General features: G+C 35.1%; 1 protein-coding gene across 2 annotated transcripts in view; it reads left to right on the top strand.

Moving 5' to 3' along the window:
* LOC122900042 (integrin subunit beta 3 binding protein) overlaps window positions 1-17,844 on the top strand; it is a 66,359-nt gene that overhangs the window by 42,529 nt on the left and 5,986 nt on the right. The window contains exons 4-8 of one of the 2 annotated variants that reach the window (XM_044238370.1): window positions 11-80; window positions 9,899-9,977; window positions 10,354-10,447; window positions 10,961-11,020; window positions 17,786-17,836. In XM_044238370.1, coding sequence (XP_044094305.1) covers window positions 11-80; window positions 9,899-9,977; window positions 10,354-10,447; window positions 10,961-11,020; window positions 17,786-17,835 — 353 coding nt within the window. In that variant the 3' untranslated portion in view covers window position 17,836. The remainder of the gene's footprint in view (window positions 1-10; window positions 81-9,898; window positions 9,978-10,353; window positions 10,448-10,960; window positions 11,021-17,785; window positions 17,837-17,844) is intronic. The other variant, XM_044238371.1, reaches the window with a different exon arrangement.

The following is a 17,844-nucleotide window of genomic DNA, read 5'->3' as shown; positions in this document are numbered from 1 at the left end:
ATGTATATAGGAAAGAGGAAAAAATTGAGTCACCTCAGTTTAACCAAAAGGAAGAAATCTACAACAAAGGACAATGATGAGTAAGTTTATTGTTTTTGAAATAATAAATACATGTCTTGAAAGAAAAGAGTCATATTTCCTAAAGTAATAATTTAAGAGAAATAACTTATTTGCAAAAATTTAAAAATAGTTTATACCTGAGTCAATATATTCTTTTTTAAAGAAGTAAAATATTTTGTGATGCATTTTGAAGGGTTCATGTGATCATGATATGTGATATCTTAACTTTTTAAAAATATTTCTTCATTTGAGAGAAAGAGAGAGTGCAGAGTGCAAGTGGGCTGAGTGGAGTGGGAGAGGGAAAGAGAAAATCTCAAGCAAACTCCCCACTGAGTGCAGAGCCCATGCAGGGCTCAATTTCAGGACCATGAAATCATGACCTAAGAGAAAACCAAGAGTTGGACACTGAACTGACTGAGCCACTCAAGTGCCCTGTGAGATCTTAATTTTAATATTCATTGAGCACAGCTTCCCAGTCCATGAATAAGAGACCAGCTTAAGATAAATCTGGGGGAAAACAACCTTTTCAGATTTTATATGGATGGAAAAGTAATCCCTCATCTGGGAACATAGTGCCTAACAAAGAGCTGGTTCAAGAGCTAGGAACACAGGGGTGCCTGGGTAGCTCAGTGGGTTAAGCCTCTGCCTTCGGCTCAGGTCATGATCTCGGGGTCCTGGGATCGAGCCCCGCATCAGGCTCTCTGCTTGGTGGAGAGCCTGCTTCCTCCTCTCTCTCTGCCTGCCTCTCTGCATATATATATAATTTTTTGGACAACGGAATACCACATAAACAAGCAAAACTTACCCTTGCTTTCCGCCCAATCAGCTCCCCTTACGCTATTCTGACTTTTTATACTTTTATCCCTTCCTTATTCTTCTGAACCCATCGATTTGCTTACGGTGCCAGATTTTTAACAATAGCTCTTGTAGCAGTGAGCTTGCAAGTAGCAAGGGAACAAGAACCCTTGTTATGATTCATTTAGGAATTTGCCTGTATTTATTTAATTTCTCTTAATATTTAGTTCTAAAGATCCCTAATACTTATATGTATCATTCCATAACTTGATATTAGAATTAGTGAACTTAAGGACAAGCCCAGGATATTTTACAAAAGATAAAAATAGGCTTGCTGATTTTTTTTTTTTTCACTCATTATATAATGAGTCAATCCCAGTCAATAAAGCCATTTTACTAGCTTTAATAATGGGTTCTTCATTTGTTCCATTTGTTTGGATTTCTTCTATTAAAGCCTTGGTTTTTGAAAACCTAAAATTAAATTGAACACTTCACATCTATACATCAGTTTTAAATGATATAATGTTTTATTTTTTTATTTATTTTTAGATTTTATTTATTTTTGATAGAGTGAGAGAGGGAACACAAGCACAGGGGAGCTGGAGAGGGAGAAGCAGGCTTCCTGCCAAGCAGGGAGCCCAATATGGGGCTTGATCCCAGGACACTGGGAACATGACCTGAGCCAAAGACAGACACCTAACAACTGACCCACCCAGGCACCCGATATAACATTTTATATTTTGTTTTGGAAATTGTGTAAGTTAGGGTTGTCCAGAGAAACAGAACCAAGTGCAGAGACATATACATGTAATAATATAATAATAATATAGTATTAATAAAATATAAAAGTTGATAATAAAATGGCATTGATATAATTGTTATTAATAATTAAAATGTATTGGGGTGCCTTGGTGACTCAGTTGGTTAAGCATCCAACTCTTGATTTCAGCTCAGGTTATAATCTCACAGTTGTGGGATCAAGCCCATTGGGCTCTGTGCTCAGCAAGGAGTCTGCTGGAGATTCTCTCTCCCTCTACCTTTGCCCTTCCCCCCACTTGCACGCGCACACATGTTCTCCCTCTCTAAAATAAGTAATCTTTAAAAAAATGATTTAAAAATACTTATGATGAGTTTATATATATATACATATATATATGTATATATATATATTTGCATATATAGAGATAGATTGATTGTGAAGAATTGGCTCATGCAATTAGAGAGGCTAAGTTCTACCATCTACCATCCACAAGCTTGAGACCCAAGAAAGCCAGTGGTGTAATTCAAGTTCAAGTCCAGAGGCCTGACAACCAGGGAAACTGATGGTGTAAATCCTAGTTAAAGAGCAGAAGAGCAATGTCCCAATTCAAACAAGCAAGTAGGGGGAGTTGCCTGGGTGGCTCAGTGCCTTTAGGGTCCAACTCTTCATTTCACTTCAGGTCATGTTTTCAGGGTCATGAGATAGAGCCTCATGCCGGCCATGGAGCCTGCTTGAGATTCACTCTTTCCCTCTCCCCCTACCCCTCCCCTCCATGCTTGCTCTCTTGCTCTCTCTCTAAAAAATAAAAGAAATTTAAAAAATAAAACAATTTAAAAAAATAAACAGGCTGGGAACCAATCCTCCCTTCCTTCACTTTTTGTTCTGTTGAGCCCTTCAAAGAATTAAATGGTGCGCACCTACTACGGGAACCCTACAAAGTCAAATAGTACTGAAGTGGTTATACAGTGGTGATTTTCTAACTCCATCATTCCTTCTATTAGTCGGCCTTTTTAAAATTCATGGGTTTATAGTGATAAAGGGTTTTTCCTAGCTTTCCCCTTTCCACGTTTGCAGCCTTTCTCAGAGACAGTAGATCTTTGGCTCCTAATAGCAGCAATATATTTTCATATTTGCTTAATCTTACACAAAATAGTTTTGGAATTCCTACACTCTATAGTGCTATTAAAAACCAGCTTGCGAAGCATTCAAGATTTGTTTGCAGTCTTTTTTGTCTTAATTTGATAGTATATAGACAAATTACTATGTTCAGAACTATGTGGATTAGTTCTCTTTTAATATTGTTTTCTATTTTAATTCCAGTTTAGTTAACAGCGCTATATTAGTTTCAGGTGTAAAATATAGTGATTCAGCAATTCAAAACATTACTCAGTATTCAGCATGATAATTGTACACTTTAATCCTCATCACCCATTTCACCCATTCCCCCCCACACAAACACACACAGCTCCCCTCTGTTCTCCGTCATTAAGAATCTATTTCTTAGGGTGCCTGGGTGGCTCAGTGGTAAGCCGCTGACTTCAGCTCAGGTCACGATCTCAGGTTCCTGGGATCGAGTCCCACATCGAGCTCTCTGCTTGGCAGGGAGCCTGCTTCCTCCTCTCTCTCTCTCTCTCACTGCCTGCCTCTCTGCCTACTTGTGATCTCTCTCTGTCAAATAAATAAATAAAATCGTCTTTAAAAAATCCCCTGTTTCTTGGGGGAATGCTTGGGTAGCTCAGTCAGTTAAGCAGTCTGCCTTTGGCTCAGGTCATGATCCCAGGGTCTTGGGATCAAGTTCCAACTCAGGATCCTTGCTCAGTGGGGAACCTGCTTCTCACCCTGTGTGCCACTCCCCCAGCTTGTGCTCCCTAGTGCTCTTTCTAACAAACAAAATTTTATTTACTTTTTTTTTTTTTACAAACAAAATTTTTAAAAATCTTTAAAACATTTTAAAAAAAGAATCTGCTTATTGGTTTGTCTTCTTTGCTCATTTATTTCTTAAATTCCAGGTATGAGTGAAATACAGTACCTACCTAAGTCCATTCACATTGTTGCAAATGGCAAGATTTCATTCTTTTTTATGGCTTAATAATATTCCAGTGTGTTTGTGTATGTGTATATATCACATCTTCTTTACCCAGTTCATCAATTGATGGACACTTGGGCTGCTTCCATAATTTGGCTATTGTAAATAGTGCTGCAGTAATCATAGAGGTGCATGTATCCCTTTGAATTAGTGTTTTTGTATTTGGGGGGTAAATACCCAGTGGTATGATTACTGGATAGTAGGGTAGTTCTACTTTTAACTTTCTGAGGGACTTCCATTCCGTTTTCTGCAGTGGCTGCCCCAGTTTGTATTCCCATCAATAGTGTAAAAATGGTTCCATTTTCTCCACATCACTTGGGTTAGTTCTTTGAAGAATTAGTTATTCACCTGAAGTAGTTAGGTTCTCTTGTTTCTATTTGTATTCAATTTTAAACTTTTTTTCTCTCATCCTTTTTGATTTAAATTTTTTTAAAGATTTCATTTATTTGACAGAGAGAGACACAGCGAGAGAGGGAATATGAGCAGGGAAAGTAGGAGAGGGAGAAGCAGGCTTCCTGCTGAGCAGGGAGCCTGATGCAGGGCTCGATCCCAGAACCCTGCGATCATGACCTGAGCCGAAGGCAGACACTTAACGACTGAGCCATCCAGGAGCTTCTGATTTAATTTTTTTAACGATGTAAAACATTAACATGGTTCCAAAAGCCAAAACTTTACAAAAAAGTATATTCAGAGATGTGTCACTCGCTGCCCCATTCTTTCTATCTACTCCCTGTAGGTAACCAAATTCATTAATTTCTGGTTTACCTTTCTTATGTTTATTTTTATAAAATTAGGTTGTTTCATTTCTTTTTTCTGATTTCCCTTTTTATATGAAGATGGTGTATAATATATACTCTTTTACACTTTTTGTTTTTCAATTATTTATTCATAGTCCTAAAATGACACCCTGTTAATCAATTTGGCAAGTTTTAAATATAAGAATTCTTCCAACAGGAAAATATAGTTCCTTATTCTAGGCTTAAAATTTTTTACCCAGAAAACAAGCAGTTAGTGACATGTCAATAAAACTCATTTATAAACAAACACCTACACATTAATATTTTATGTGAAGTTCCATATCCTTTATATTCTGAAAGGAAAATATATTATATAATTCACTGCCATTAGCTTTTCTTCCTCTTGGCAGTTTGCTGCTGGCTACTGTCACTGCTATGAAAATGCAGTAATGGTAACTATCCTTCTGCAGGGTTTACTTCCATTAAACTTTTAATTTTCAGATTGTAGATTCATGTGCCATTGTGAGAAGTAAAATAGATCATGTGTAACCGTTTCCCACTTTACTGACATGATAACATCTTGCAAAATTGTGGGACAGTATCACAACCAGAAAATTGACATTGCCACAGTCCACTGGTTTTTATTCAGATTTCTGAAGTTTTACATGCAATCGGTGTTGTGTGTGTGTATTCTTAGTTCTGTGTAACTTTATCTCATGTGTAGATTCACCACCACCAAGATACAGGACATTCCCGTCACCACAAAAGTTTCTCCTGTTGTATAAAGGTTATTTTTAGCCATTGGCTTATTCTCTTGTAGATAAGAAATTTATTTTAGATTTTTAAAAAATTTCTATACTAATCCAAATAAAATCTTTCTAATTGTAAAGAATTATGCTAGAGAGGTGCCTGGGTGGCTCAGCGCCTTCCTCTCTGCCTATCTCTCTCTCTCTCTGTCAATAAATAAATAAAATCTTTTAAAAATAAAATAAAGAATTATGCTAGAACTGGGCTTTTTATTTGTTATGAATGCAGTTAATTGTGACAGGTAGCCGCTGTCCAGAATTCTAAGTCTGGAGGAAAAAAAGAATTCTAAGTCTGAGTTAGTGTTTATTATATATTTTTTTAAAGATTTTATTTATTTATTTGACAGAGAGAAATCACAAGTAGGCAGAGAGGCAGGCAGAGAGAGAGAGGAGGAAGCAGGCTCCCTGCTGAGCAGAGAGCCCAATGCGGGGCTCGATCCCAGGACCCTGAGATCATGACCTGAGCCGAAGGCAGCGGCTTAACCCACTGAGCCACCCAGGCGCCCCAGTGTTTATTATATTTTAAGCATTCAGTAATGCAACAAGAATCGGATTTATGGATCATTTTCTTCTTAAATCTTCTTAAATCACCCAGTCTCTAAGGGTGAGTTAGTTGAACATGGTTATCAAAAACTTAAAATGAAAATAAAGTCATGCCTGTATTCTGTAGGTACATAAAGACTAAAAGAGAGACCAATATTGACAAGAGAGCTTTCAACTGTTCAAAATTTTTGACATGGAAGAATGAAAACCTTTCCCCAAAGATCGATAACAAGATGGGCATGCCCATTTTCACCACTAGTACTCAACAGTTTACAGGAAATTCTAATCAGAGTAATTAGAAGGACAGAGGGAAGGGAAGAAGAAAGAAAACAAAAGATAAAACTGTCTCTGTTTGCGGACAACATGGTGCTATATATAGAAAATTCCAAAGAATGCACAATGACTGTGTTCCTTATTATGTATCTCTGAATAATTAATTTGTTTCAGTTTCCATATCTGTAAAATCGTATAGATAATGTTTATCACAGAGTGTTATTTTAAAGATTAAGATAGAGCTTGTAAAAAGTAGCAAATACCATGCTTTGACTTCAGAAAGAGTTCAGAAAAAAACTTAGCAATGTATTTCATCATTACAGTCCAGCTATCATCATTCAAAATAATCAGATTAGATAAGTAGAGGTTCTATGACCAATTTACCTTTTTCTCTATAAGACATAATATTAAGAGGACAAAGAAAACCCTGAGGATTCTGTCCTTGTAATGTACATACAACCTTCAGGTTTCTTGAGATTATATACAAATACATCCCTTATAGGTAGTGACTTTGATGTAAATTATTAGAAATGGAATTAACTAAGAGTTTATTGTAGCCTTTGAGAGAATATGGTACCAACAGAGTAGTAAGGCAAAAATCTGAATATAAAAGTTTAATTTCAGTATGGAGGAACAGAGTTTGTGTTTAGACCATTATTTTGAGCAGTGATTTGTGGGGAATAAAAGAATGTTCATTAAATTAAGTAAAAGCATTAAGCAGTATCAAGGGCCCAGCAAATCATATACTTGTAATATTGACCATCAATACTGCTGTAAGATTTCTGTAGCACTCACAGTTTAGGCCAGAGAGTGAAGAACCAAAAAGGTAGGAAGTCCAGGATTACAGATTAGAAGGACATGTGTGTGGCAGAAGGTTAAGGGGCTTTTGTTCTTTTTGTAACTATCCCCAACTTTTTAAAAATGTAATTGACAAATAAATTTGTATATATTTAAAGTGTATAATGTGATGATTTGAAATACGTGTGTGTGTATGTACCCATTCCATGAAACTTGTTGCTATCAAGATGGGAAGAGTTGATTTCCTTCAGAAGGAAGTAAAAGAAGGAGAGGAAAGGAGATTAAAATAAAAATGGGCTGGCTGGCTCAGTCAGTGGAGCATTTGACTCTTGATCTCAGGATCCTGAGTTTGAGGCCCATGTTAGGCATAGAGTTTACTTAAAAATGAAAATAAAATTTTTAAAAATGAAATAAAAATGAAAAGAATGATGGATTATCTACTAGACTACTGGTCATGCATGAAGACAAGTTTCCCTGAGAAAGCAGCTCAAGCATGTGAAGGATATTCTGAAAACAGTATCCCAAGTTATTTGATACTCAGGCCATATGGCTCTCCAGCATTGTCAAAAACTGTTTGCCTAGCTGAGGCCCTCAATAACTATTTTAACTTGAGAAACAGAATTATTAACAGGTCCTTTGGGGATGCTACATGCACAACTCCTGGGGGCACCATTCCCATCTTAATCTGTCTTAACAGGCCCCTTGGAGTCATTCAAGTGGCAGCCCTGTAGGACCCACTCTTCCCACATAATTCCTTACGAGTCAACAAGGTATATCATCAGTGGTGGGTAAGATGGTGTAGAGAGACTGTCACTTCAGTCCTCCCAGGAAAAGAGTGCAAGGTGAAGAGCCCTTAGCATTGCTTCTCATAGTGAAATAGCTCATTTGCCCCAGCATTGCCCCTGTGAGGCAGTGAGTAACATTGATATAACGTTAGGGGAAGCTAGAGGTTCCCAGCCTGGGTGGGAATCATTTAAACCCACTTGCTCCTTGAGACTTTTGGAGCTCAATCGAAGTAGCTGGAATTCCTTTATGACACTGTCTTTTAAACTGAGGTTCAGGTACTAAGCAAGTAAGGCCTCTGACCAGTGATTCTTCATTGAAATACATGATAATAAGGGAAAACGTTTAAAGAAAAAAGATCACCTGCAATTCCATTTTCCTCACATAAGTTTTAGGTTTTGACTAAATGCTGTTTCTCCATTCCTTGCTTACATAGCTCATATATTTTACTTGGATGAAACATACTGTACATATTCATTGTGTATGAAAATTTAACGTATCATGTTAGTCTTATTTTTAATAGTACAGAAATGTTAATGGATAACACTGATGTGGTTTTGAAAGAATTTAAATAAAATTTCTGGCTTCTTTTCATAAAATCAACAGTACAGATCTGTGGTCTTTGAAACAGTAGTCACTAGCCAGTCACACATGAGCCTCTGAAATGTGATTAGTCCGAAATGAGATGGGCTGTAAGTGTAAAGTACACACTGGATTTTGAAAAAAAGCATAAAATAGCTCATGAATAATTTTTATTGATGATACTTGAAATGATAATACTTTGGATATATTAATTAAAATATATTATTAAAATAAATTTCACTTGTTTCTTTTTACTTCTTTCAGTATGGCTACTGGAAAATTTTAGATTACATATGTGGCTTACATTTTATATCAGACTGCACTGATATAGATTATAAAATTGGAACAGACACTAAAACTAGAACAATAAGGGAACAGTTAAATCATCTTTGGTATGTTTACTAGGGTACAGTATTACACAGCCTTGAAAATTACAAATCTATGGGTGATGTGGCCAAAAAATATATATGTAATGTTATATTTAGGAAAGTATGATGTAAAGTTATATAAATTGTTTAAAAAAAAAACAAAAAAAAACCTGGGGCACCTGGGTGGCTCAGTGGGTTAAAGCCTCTGCCTTCGGCTCGGGTCATGGTCCCAGAGTTCTGGGATCGAGCCCCACATCAGGCTCTCTGTTCGGCAGGGAGCCTGCTTCCTCCTCTCTCTCTCTCTGTCTGCCTCTCTGCCTACTTGTGATCTCTGTCTGTCAAACAAATAAATAAAATATTAAAAAAAAAAAAAACCTAAGAATTTTTCCTATATGCTAATATGCTAACTAGCGATATGTTCAGGAGGTGAGATTACAAATGAAGTTTTCTTTGTTTTCAAATTTAAAAGAATACCTTTATAATCTTTATCACACTGAAATTTATTTATTTGTTTATTTTTTTAAAGATTTTATTTATTTATTTGACGCAGAGAGACAGATCACAAGTAGGCAAAGAGGCATTCAGAGAGATAGGGGGAACCAGGCTCCCCACTGAACAGAGAGCCTCATGTGGGGCTCAGTCCCAGGACCCCGAGATCATGACCTGAGCCAATGGCAGAGGCTTAACCCACTGAGCCACCCAGGCACCCCCACACTGAAATTTATTAAGCCATAAATCTTTTTTTTATTTTTAAGATTTTATTTATTTATTTGACAGATAGAAATCACAAGTAGGCAGAGAGGCAGGCAGAGAGAGAGGAGGAAGCAGGCTCCCCACGGAGCAGAGAGCCCGATGTGGGGCTCGATCCCAGGACCCCAGGATCATGGACTTTAACCCACTGACCCACCCAGGTGCTCCATATCTTATTTTTTATTAAAAAAAAAAAATCACTGGGTAACACTGACTCATAGACTTAGATCAAGATAAATAAGGAGAGTGGTAAAATTAGGGTTCTCAGAGTGGTACTGTGGAGAAAAGAGCAAGCCAATTAACTCCATTTCACATCCTCTCCCCCTGTTCAGTGGGAATGAAAGAAAGCAAAAACGCCAACAGCAGGATGACTGAGAATATATGTTGTGTTTATAAAGAGATGAAAGAATGAAGGAGGAACATTTACATCTTTTACCACCTTGTAAAGAAAAGGATTAGAAAACTGAATTTAAGATTTTTTAAAAAGAATTAAAGGTGTGAAAATGACTTACTATGTTTAAATGCTTGATCTTGGTAATTTTTTTTTTCATTCATAGATTCATGGTGTTGCTAGCTAAAGTTGAGAAATCATCAGAAGAAATCATGGAAATAATGCAAAATTTAAGCAGTCTACAGGTTAGCTCTTTTTTTTTTTCCCCCTTTGGGGCATATAATTTTTCGTATGTCTGTTACCTCAATTAAAAAAGGAAAATAGGAAAGAAACCCCAGCTTGGAGAATTCAATCCAGAAATTAATTCGCAGGGAATATGTCTAATTTCCTTTTCATGGGAATTTTTCTTATAGGAACATGAATTAACCATAATATTTTAGTAATATGTGACTTTTTCACATTTTAAAGCTTGCAGTACTTGACCTGCCAAAAAAAATTAAATTTCCCACCACAGATTTTAAGCTTTTCAGATGAAAGAAACCATAAACTATATTTTCACTAGACTTGTTAGTAATATTATATTTGTAGAGAACTTAACTTATTTAAGATGTCTTTTTTTAGGCTTTGGAGGGCAGTAGAGAGCTTGAAAATCTCCTTGGTGTCTCACATGCATCATGTTTCTTACAAAGAGAAATGCAGAAAACGAAAGAACTAAGTAAGAAAAATTCCTGAGTTTTCAATGGTATCTCTCCATTCCTTATTTGTAAATGTAAATATAGATGCTAATGTGTTCAGTTTTAGAGATAAACCTAATTTTCCCAAATTTAAATCTGATAGACTTTTTTATATATGGCATTACTGAACATGTAATGGACATATTATTTAGAGAATAAGAAGCCATATATATATCTTTTGCCAGGATATGTTACTTTAGGGATTCTTGTTGAATATGAAGGAAAAGAATATGCCTTGCAAACTGATAACCAGACTTTTTAAAAATCTGGTGCTTATTCTTTAAATATAGGATATAATAAGGTATTGCATTTTGTACTTGATACCTGTGTATATTGCTTCAAATTATTTTTTTCTCATGAAGTTATCTCAGGATGAGAAATTATTCATATGCCATGCTAATTCTTAACATGAGTTTTTTTTTGTTGTTGTTGGGTTTTTGTTTTTGTTTGTTTGTTTTGTTTTGTTTTTTGGTTATGGGGTTTTTGTTTTTTAGTGATAAAAGTAACAGAACAAAAACTGTTTGAAAAGAAGAGTTCAGGATTTCCCAACAAAGGTAAAGAATTGTGTTTTCATTTATATAAAAAAATCCTTTCATCTCATTTCATCATCAAAAACCAGTCATCATGAGTCCTTTTTTAGTGTGATCTTTTTAGAAGATCATAAATCTCATTTGCAAACCTTATACTGAATTTGACAGACCATGTCTGATAAGATAACTTCCCTGATGATCAAACTTTTAAAATAACTTTTGAAATACAATGTTCAGTGTAAGATTTAAATTTTGTCTTTTTATTAAAAGTTCTTGAGAATACAGACAAATAGGGAGAACAAAGCATTAATATATAGCAACTTTTAATGGTGAATTAGGATTACACAGAGCATAAAAAGTTACTTTGTAACCAGTGTTCTGAAAACTTTCAGATCATTAATGATGTTTGATCTACTGTGAACTCATATGCCTCTGAGCGTCTCACAGTATGGGAAACTAAATTAGCAGGTTTTCGCATAACACATGCACATCCATACCTCAGTAAGCAAAATGATCATGGACTATAAACTATTAAAACCTTTAGACTAACTTAAGAGAGATCATTTTAGTATTACTGACATGAATGCCATTTTGCAATCTCTACAAGTGGAGATTGGCCTTTAAACGGGTAGCCATGTTTTGGTCTACCATTTTTGATTTACCAATGACTACCATTTATAGTAATGGACCAGTAATTACTATGTACTAGGATCAGCGAGCAGATCTTTGTAGCAACTTTGCAAGATATTATCGTTGTCATTATAGAGAAGGAACAAAGACAAAAAATGTTAAGTTACTTGCCCAAAGACACTACTACTTAAGTGTCAGAGTAGAGATTGCAGTTAAAGACCAGTCTAACCTCAAGTAGTATGGTTTTTCTCATTGTTCCATGTTCCCTCTGACCTACAACAAATGCAGTCGTCTAGTCATCCCAGTGTTTAGATTCAAACATATGAGGCATAACTGAAACCACTTCAGCCAGTGTAGTATATTAGACTGCATTTAGGATCTTTTACAAGCCAGTGATGAGTTTGCACTGGAAAGCGCTGGGATTCCCTGTTCCTTCCGAAGGCCACCTGGGTAATGCAGGGCACTAGCCCTGGCAGTATTCCTCCAGGGCTCGTGTGGGAAGAGAGCTGAGCAGATTTCCTGAGCCATTCAGTAGAGCAGTTAACTTTCACTATGATCACAAGAATTTAAGACTATGAAGTTAGCTTTTAGGAAAGGCTTCTATATTTCTATATTTCTATATATATTCTATATATTTAGGAAATGTCTTCTATACTGTGAAACTGGCTTATAATGTGTAGCTGGGTTTCAGTGGTTTCAGTCTCTTTTAACTTGACAAGTTTTAGAAGATCATAAGGATAAATTAAAATGTTTACTATTTCCAAAGCAGAGGAAATCTTTTTTCTATATATTATGTGCCGGTGGTGTGAATTTTTTTCAGTCTGTAATTTTCTAGAATTGACTAGAATTAGGCTTTACAGAGTTGGCTTTCACTAAATTTTGAGAAATGAGGAAGGGAAAATTGTAGAATAAATAAGTGAATTGTCACTTTAATAATGAGAAAAAGTTTTCCAAAAGCATTTTTGCCTTCCCTAAATATTTATTAAGATGTTGAAGTTATATTCCACGTGTTAAAAATTATCTCCCTTCAGTTACCTAGTATATACCAATCCTTTGTGTGTTTATGCATGACCAGCCTCAAAACTATTTTCTAGTATTTTAGGCATTGGAACTGACTTGCCCATTACCAAGTTTTCCCTAAGGACTGTTTGTTCATGCATAAAGGAGATTCTTATGACTAAATCATGTTTTAAAATGTCTCATTAGCACTGATTATTTGTTGTGGTTTAAATGAAAACTGAGGGACGCCTGGGTGGCTCAGTTGGTTGGGCGGCTGCCTTTGGCTCAGGTCATGGTTCCAGAGTCTTGGGATCAAGCCCCAGATCCTGCTCCCTGCTCAGGAGAGCCTGCTTCTCTCTCTCCCTCTGACTGCCGCTTTGCTTACTTGTGCTATCTCTCTGCCAACAAATAAATAAAATCTTTGAAAAAAAATTTTAATGAAAACTGAATTTAGATAAATAAAATGTATAATAGCTATAAAAATATATACTAGAATATATGTCATCTTCCATTTCTGTATCTTGGCAAGAGCTGCATTAGCTTTTATATTTCCCGAGGTGTTCAGATCTTCATTCGTTTTTCAACTAATTTTTTTTTTTAAGATTTTATTTGTTTATTTGACAGAGAGAGAAAGATCACAAGTAGGCAGAGAGGCCGGCAGAGAGAGAGGGAGAAGCAGGCTCCCCGCTAAGCAGAGAGCCCAATGCACGGCTCCATCCCGGGACCCAGGGATCATGACCTGAGCTCAAGGCAGAGGCTTTAACCCACTGAGCCACCCAGGCACCCCTTTTCAACTAATTTTTTTAAAGTGCTGTTGCCTGAAAAATCTTTTGAAGCTTACTTCCTTTATAATTTGAGTTTGAGTGTTTTTACTGAGTGTTTTCCCTTCTTCTCTCTCTGGTTCATAATATATGTATTTTTTTATTTTGGTGGTTTTGTTTTGTTTTTGATTAAAGATGATGTACATCAACACATTTATACACATACAATTTTTTTTGCTGAGTTCATAACTTCCAACCTTTTTGATTTATACATTCATTTTACAAGGACTTTGCTAGTATTTTTGACATCTCAAACTAATTTGCTTTAGATGTTCCTTATTTGGGGATCCAACCTTCAACTTTTTATAGAAATTTCTCCTTTACTTTCTTTTACTGTGCTGTTATCCAGAATTGTTTAAAATTTAAAATATTTGGGGAATCTTTTTAATATTAGAAATTATATAATATAAAAAATAACTCCCATAATATGTATGAGATTTGTTTTATTAGGTACTTAATGAAAATAACAAATTACTTGTTTCATGATCAAAACAATGTCCTTCAGATTCTCATAAAATTTTCCTAGAATAGTTAAAGTAGACAGTATCAGGAAAATTCCAACATTTATGCTGTTGGGCCTCTTCATGTTGGTCCTGTAGTTCTATTTATTTTTCCATGTCACTGCTAACTTGTTTTAGCATCAGTTGCAGTCTTTATTACCGGCCGAGCAGTATAACTGTGAAAATAACATGCTAGTGTTTTAAATAAATAGACATCTGACACACATTCTTAAGCTTTTATGTAACATTCAGGGGAAATTAAAATGTATACAATAACATGAAAAGGTACACTGAGATTTACATAGTTTTAAAAAGAACTGGACATCGCAAATCAGGGAATGCTTTGATAGAGTATATGAATAAAAAAGGCTCTCCCCTGCTAAATACAAATTTCTTAAACAAAGGAAAGCTTTCTCTCTTTTTTCAGTTACTTAGGAAGTAAGCCTGACTTCACTTTCCTTAATAATATTGGCTTTATGACTCTTAGAAAAATAATGAGATGAAAGGTCCTTTTTCTGTTAGATTTAGATGTGAATTTTCATAATTATTCTTAATTTGTTATGCTGAAGATTTAAAACATGGCCATTCAATGGGTTGATACAGATGGAATGTCACATTATCATCACATGGTAAGGCATGAAATTTATTTACTTTACATAATCAACCTCTACTTAAAACAACTTGATACAAATATTCCTAAGTCAATAGATGGTATTATATAGTACTTAGTATTTTCGTTTTTTTCTGGAAATATTAAAAAATACCATCATTGTTTGCCTATGACCAGTACTTCCAGTAAACAAAATGTTTTTGAAAAGAATGTAAGCAAATTGTAGAACAGTTGCCAAGATATGCAATCTAGACACTTAGCTTTAGTCCAAAACATATTTTATCTGTTTTGAGAATAATTGTGTAGGTTGCAGTATGCATATTTGAAATAAAATGTAACCATCTGAACTTTACATTGTTCAAAAAAGTTGATTGTCTCAGCTGTTTGTAATACAAAATATTTCAGAATTTCTAGCTGTGGCCTTCAAAAGAAAAGCACAAACTATAACATTTCTGTTTTCTTTAGCTACCTTACTGTCTTACATTGTAAAATACATCTGGGTCATAGGATTTTAAGTTTTCAAATTCTTGGACTACAGGACAAATTTTAAACTCTTTTTGTTTTAAGACATTTTAAAATAGTTTGATATTGCCTTTTCATTCTAACCACCCACGGAAGTATTTTTTAACTTAAAAATACGTTGTTCTTTCCCCCACTCAATCTTGAAAAAGTATTTATCATATTGGCCAAATAATTTTACTCCCTAGAAGACTACTACCCTTTTTGTTTTTTATATCTTAACATTAAACAGTATCATTTTTTAAATACTTCAGTTTTAAAAGTACTAAGTTTGAAGTCTAGACATGATGAGTTTTAGAAGAAACAACAAAAATTCCTTCCTGTGCCTTAATGTTCTTGGTTTATCTGGAGATTTAAAAAAAAAAATGGAGATACTAGTTTTGGTGACCTAGATCTACATTAATCTACAACTATAGTCCTTAGCTCTTTCTCAGAATTCACCTACCATGTATGTTGTACGTGGTTCATACCTTTCCTATTAATAATGTTAATGCCCCTGTCTTACACTATTCATCACTGTTTTGGGGATATATTTTGACTGCTTACATGAGATTTGTCTAGAATTTAAGAGAAAACAAACTGATCTATTACTTTTCAAAGCCTTTTAAATAATTTCTTCTGCAATTTGAATTTTTGTATACCTCTTTAGAAGTATGATCATTTTTATCTTTTAAATAATCGGTTAAAAAAAATTAAACCATAGATTTGAACTAACTTAATAGCAATTATGTGTTTAAGAGGTGTAAATAACTTGCTATCAGACATTACGAATATCCAGGTGCTCTGTATGTGCTGATGACAACAAAATTGAAACGAAAGACTGTAATAATTCTGACTGGTTTTCTCTGCAGAAGATATTGATTATTTGTGTGTGGTGAGAGATTTGGAAAATTCAATTAAAGGAGTTGTGCAAAGGTTTCATAAATTTTCCTTCTACAGCATGTACACAGACATTGTTGCGTATTAAATCAATGCAGCACTTCACAATATATTTTCTTTGAAACATAAAAATAAATAACATTTAAACAGTTCTGCTTACTACAGAAACAAATTTTATTTTCTGTGAAGCATTTAGTCATGTGCTATCACTGACTCATACACATTTGCCAGCTGTAACAAATTTTATAGACATTTTCTCCAGAGACATATCTCACATACTATGAATTTTTAAATGAGCAAATGGTGAAGAAGGGATGTCAGCAATATAAAAATTGATCAGTTAAAAGATAAAAGCATAAGTAAAGAGATTTGTATGGTAGTCTTAATAGGTTTTATTAAATAAAAATACTATAAAAAGACAGTAATGAACAGACTGAAGACTAACCATTCTTGAGGTGGAGAAAAATTATTCTGGCACATTTAGTAGAAATTGGTTTTATGTCACCTGACAGGTGAACATTTTTTTTCCCCCATTTTAACTCTTAGAGTAGTCAGAAATGCACCTCAGAAAAGAGTTAGATAAATTTTCTAAGTGGTTTATGTATTAAACACATATATAAAATAATATAGCAGGTATTTATGGTGTCATATAGCTAATTATATAGTTAAAAGCAGGACTTCTGTAAAAAGTATTAGGTGATTTTTCCTCCAGCTCAGACCTCATGCAGGAGGAAAGACATTTGAATGCATATGTTCCCACCATGTGACTTCAGCCCTCTGGAATCTCTCTCTTTGTGGACTCCAGGCCTCTCTACTGCTTCTCTCTCTACCTTGATTGCTCTTTCTTCCATCTCTGTCCAGTAAATTCCCGCTCATTCTTTAAGGTCAGCCTCAGATGTCACATCCTCTGTGTAACTTTACCCAGCTTGCCTAGGTAAAGCTAAATTGCTTCTTCTGGCCTTCTACAACACTTGTCTAAATGTTTATAAATGTATTATGCTGTAGTATTGTAGTGTATTGTAATTGTCCAGTTACAGGGCTCCTGGGCTCCTCCTTAGCAAACAAACAAAGCTCTTATCTCTGTATTATAGCCCCAGAGCCTAGTATATAACCTGATAGAAGGCCCACAATGCATGTTCAATGAATGAGTAAAAATAAATGCCACTCTAAGAATTTTTTAAAGGAATTTAAATATTTTCAAATCCTTATAAATCATGATCTCCTTTGAGGCACCTGGGTGGCTCAGTGGTTTAGGCCACTGCCTTCAGCTCGGGTCATGATCTCAGGGTCCTGCGATCAAGCCCCGCATTGGGCTCTCTGCTCGGCCGGAAGCCTGCTCCCCCACCCCGCCCTGCCTGCCTTTCTGCCTACTTGTGATCTCTCTTTCTTTGTCAAATAAATAAAATTAAAAAAATATATATGATCTCCTTCCATGCCTCATCCATTTAATATTTACTGAATGCCTATGATGAGCCAGGCCCTTTTCTAGCACTGGGGATACAGTAATGAACAAGGCAAACATAGATAGTCCTGCCCTCGGGATTATAGAATCTGTCAAAAAAGACAAATAATTTTAACAAAGCATAAGCATACATTATAATAATAAGTCTTTTTGGCACTTTTTATCCTAAATTCTTAAATGTACATTCTGAAAGAGAATTGGGCAAATTGGTATGATGTTGAAATGAGAAATTATAACTCCAAAGCTATTTGTAATGTAAAATAAAGCTTTAGGTTCTTTAATTTCATTTGATTCAGCATTTATTCTACATCATATACTGTGACAACTTACTTTGAACTGTTTTCTGAAAAAAATATTTTTTTCTTATAGGATTGTATCATCTTGACAGCTATGAATTCCTTAAGGGCATTTTAAACTAAGGTAGGCTT

Source organism: Neovison vison, chromosome 2 (assembly GCF_020171115.1).
Source record: "Neovison vison isolate M4711 chromosome 2, ASM_NN_V1, whole genome shotgun sequence".
In the NCBI taxonomy this organism is placed as follows: Eukaryota; Metazoa; Chordata; class Mammalia; order Carnivora; family Mustelidae; genus Neogale; species Neogale vison.
Note: the sequence above shows the minus strand (reverse complement) of the source record. Positions and strands in the feature narration are given on the sequence as shown.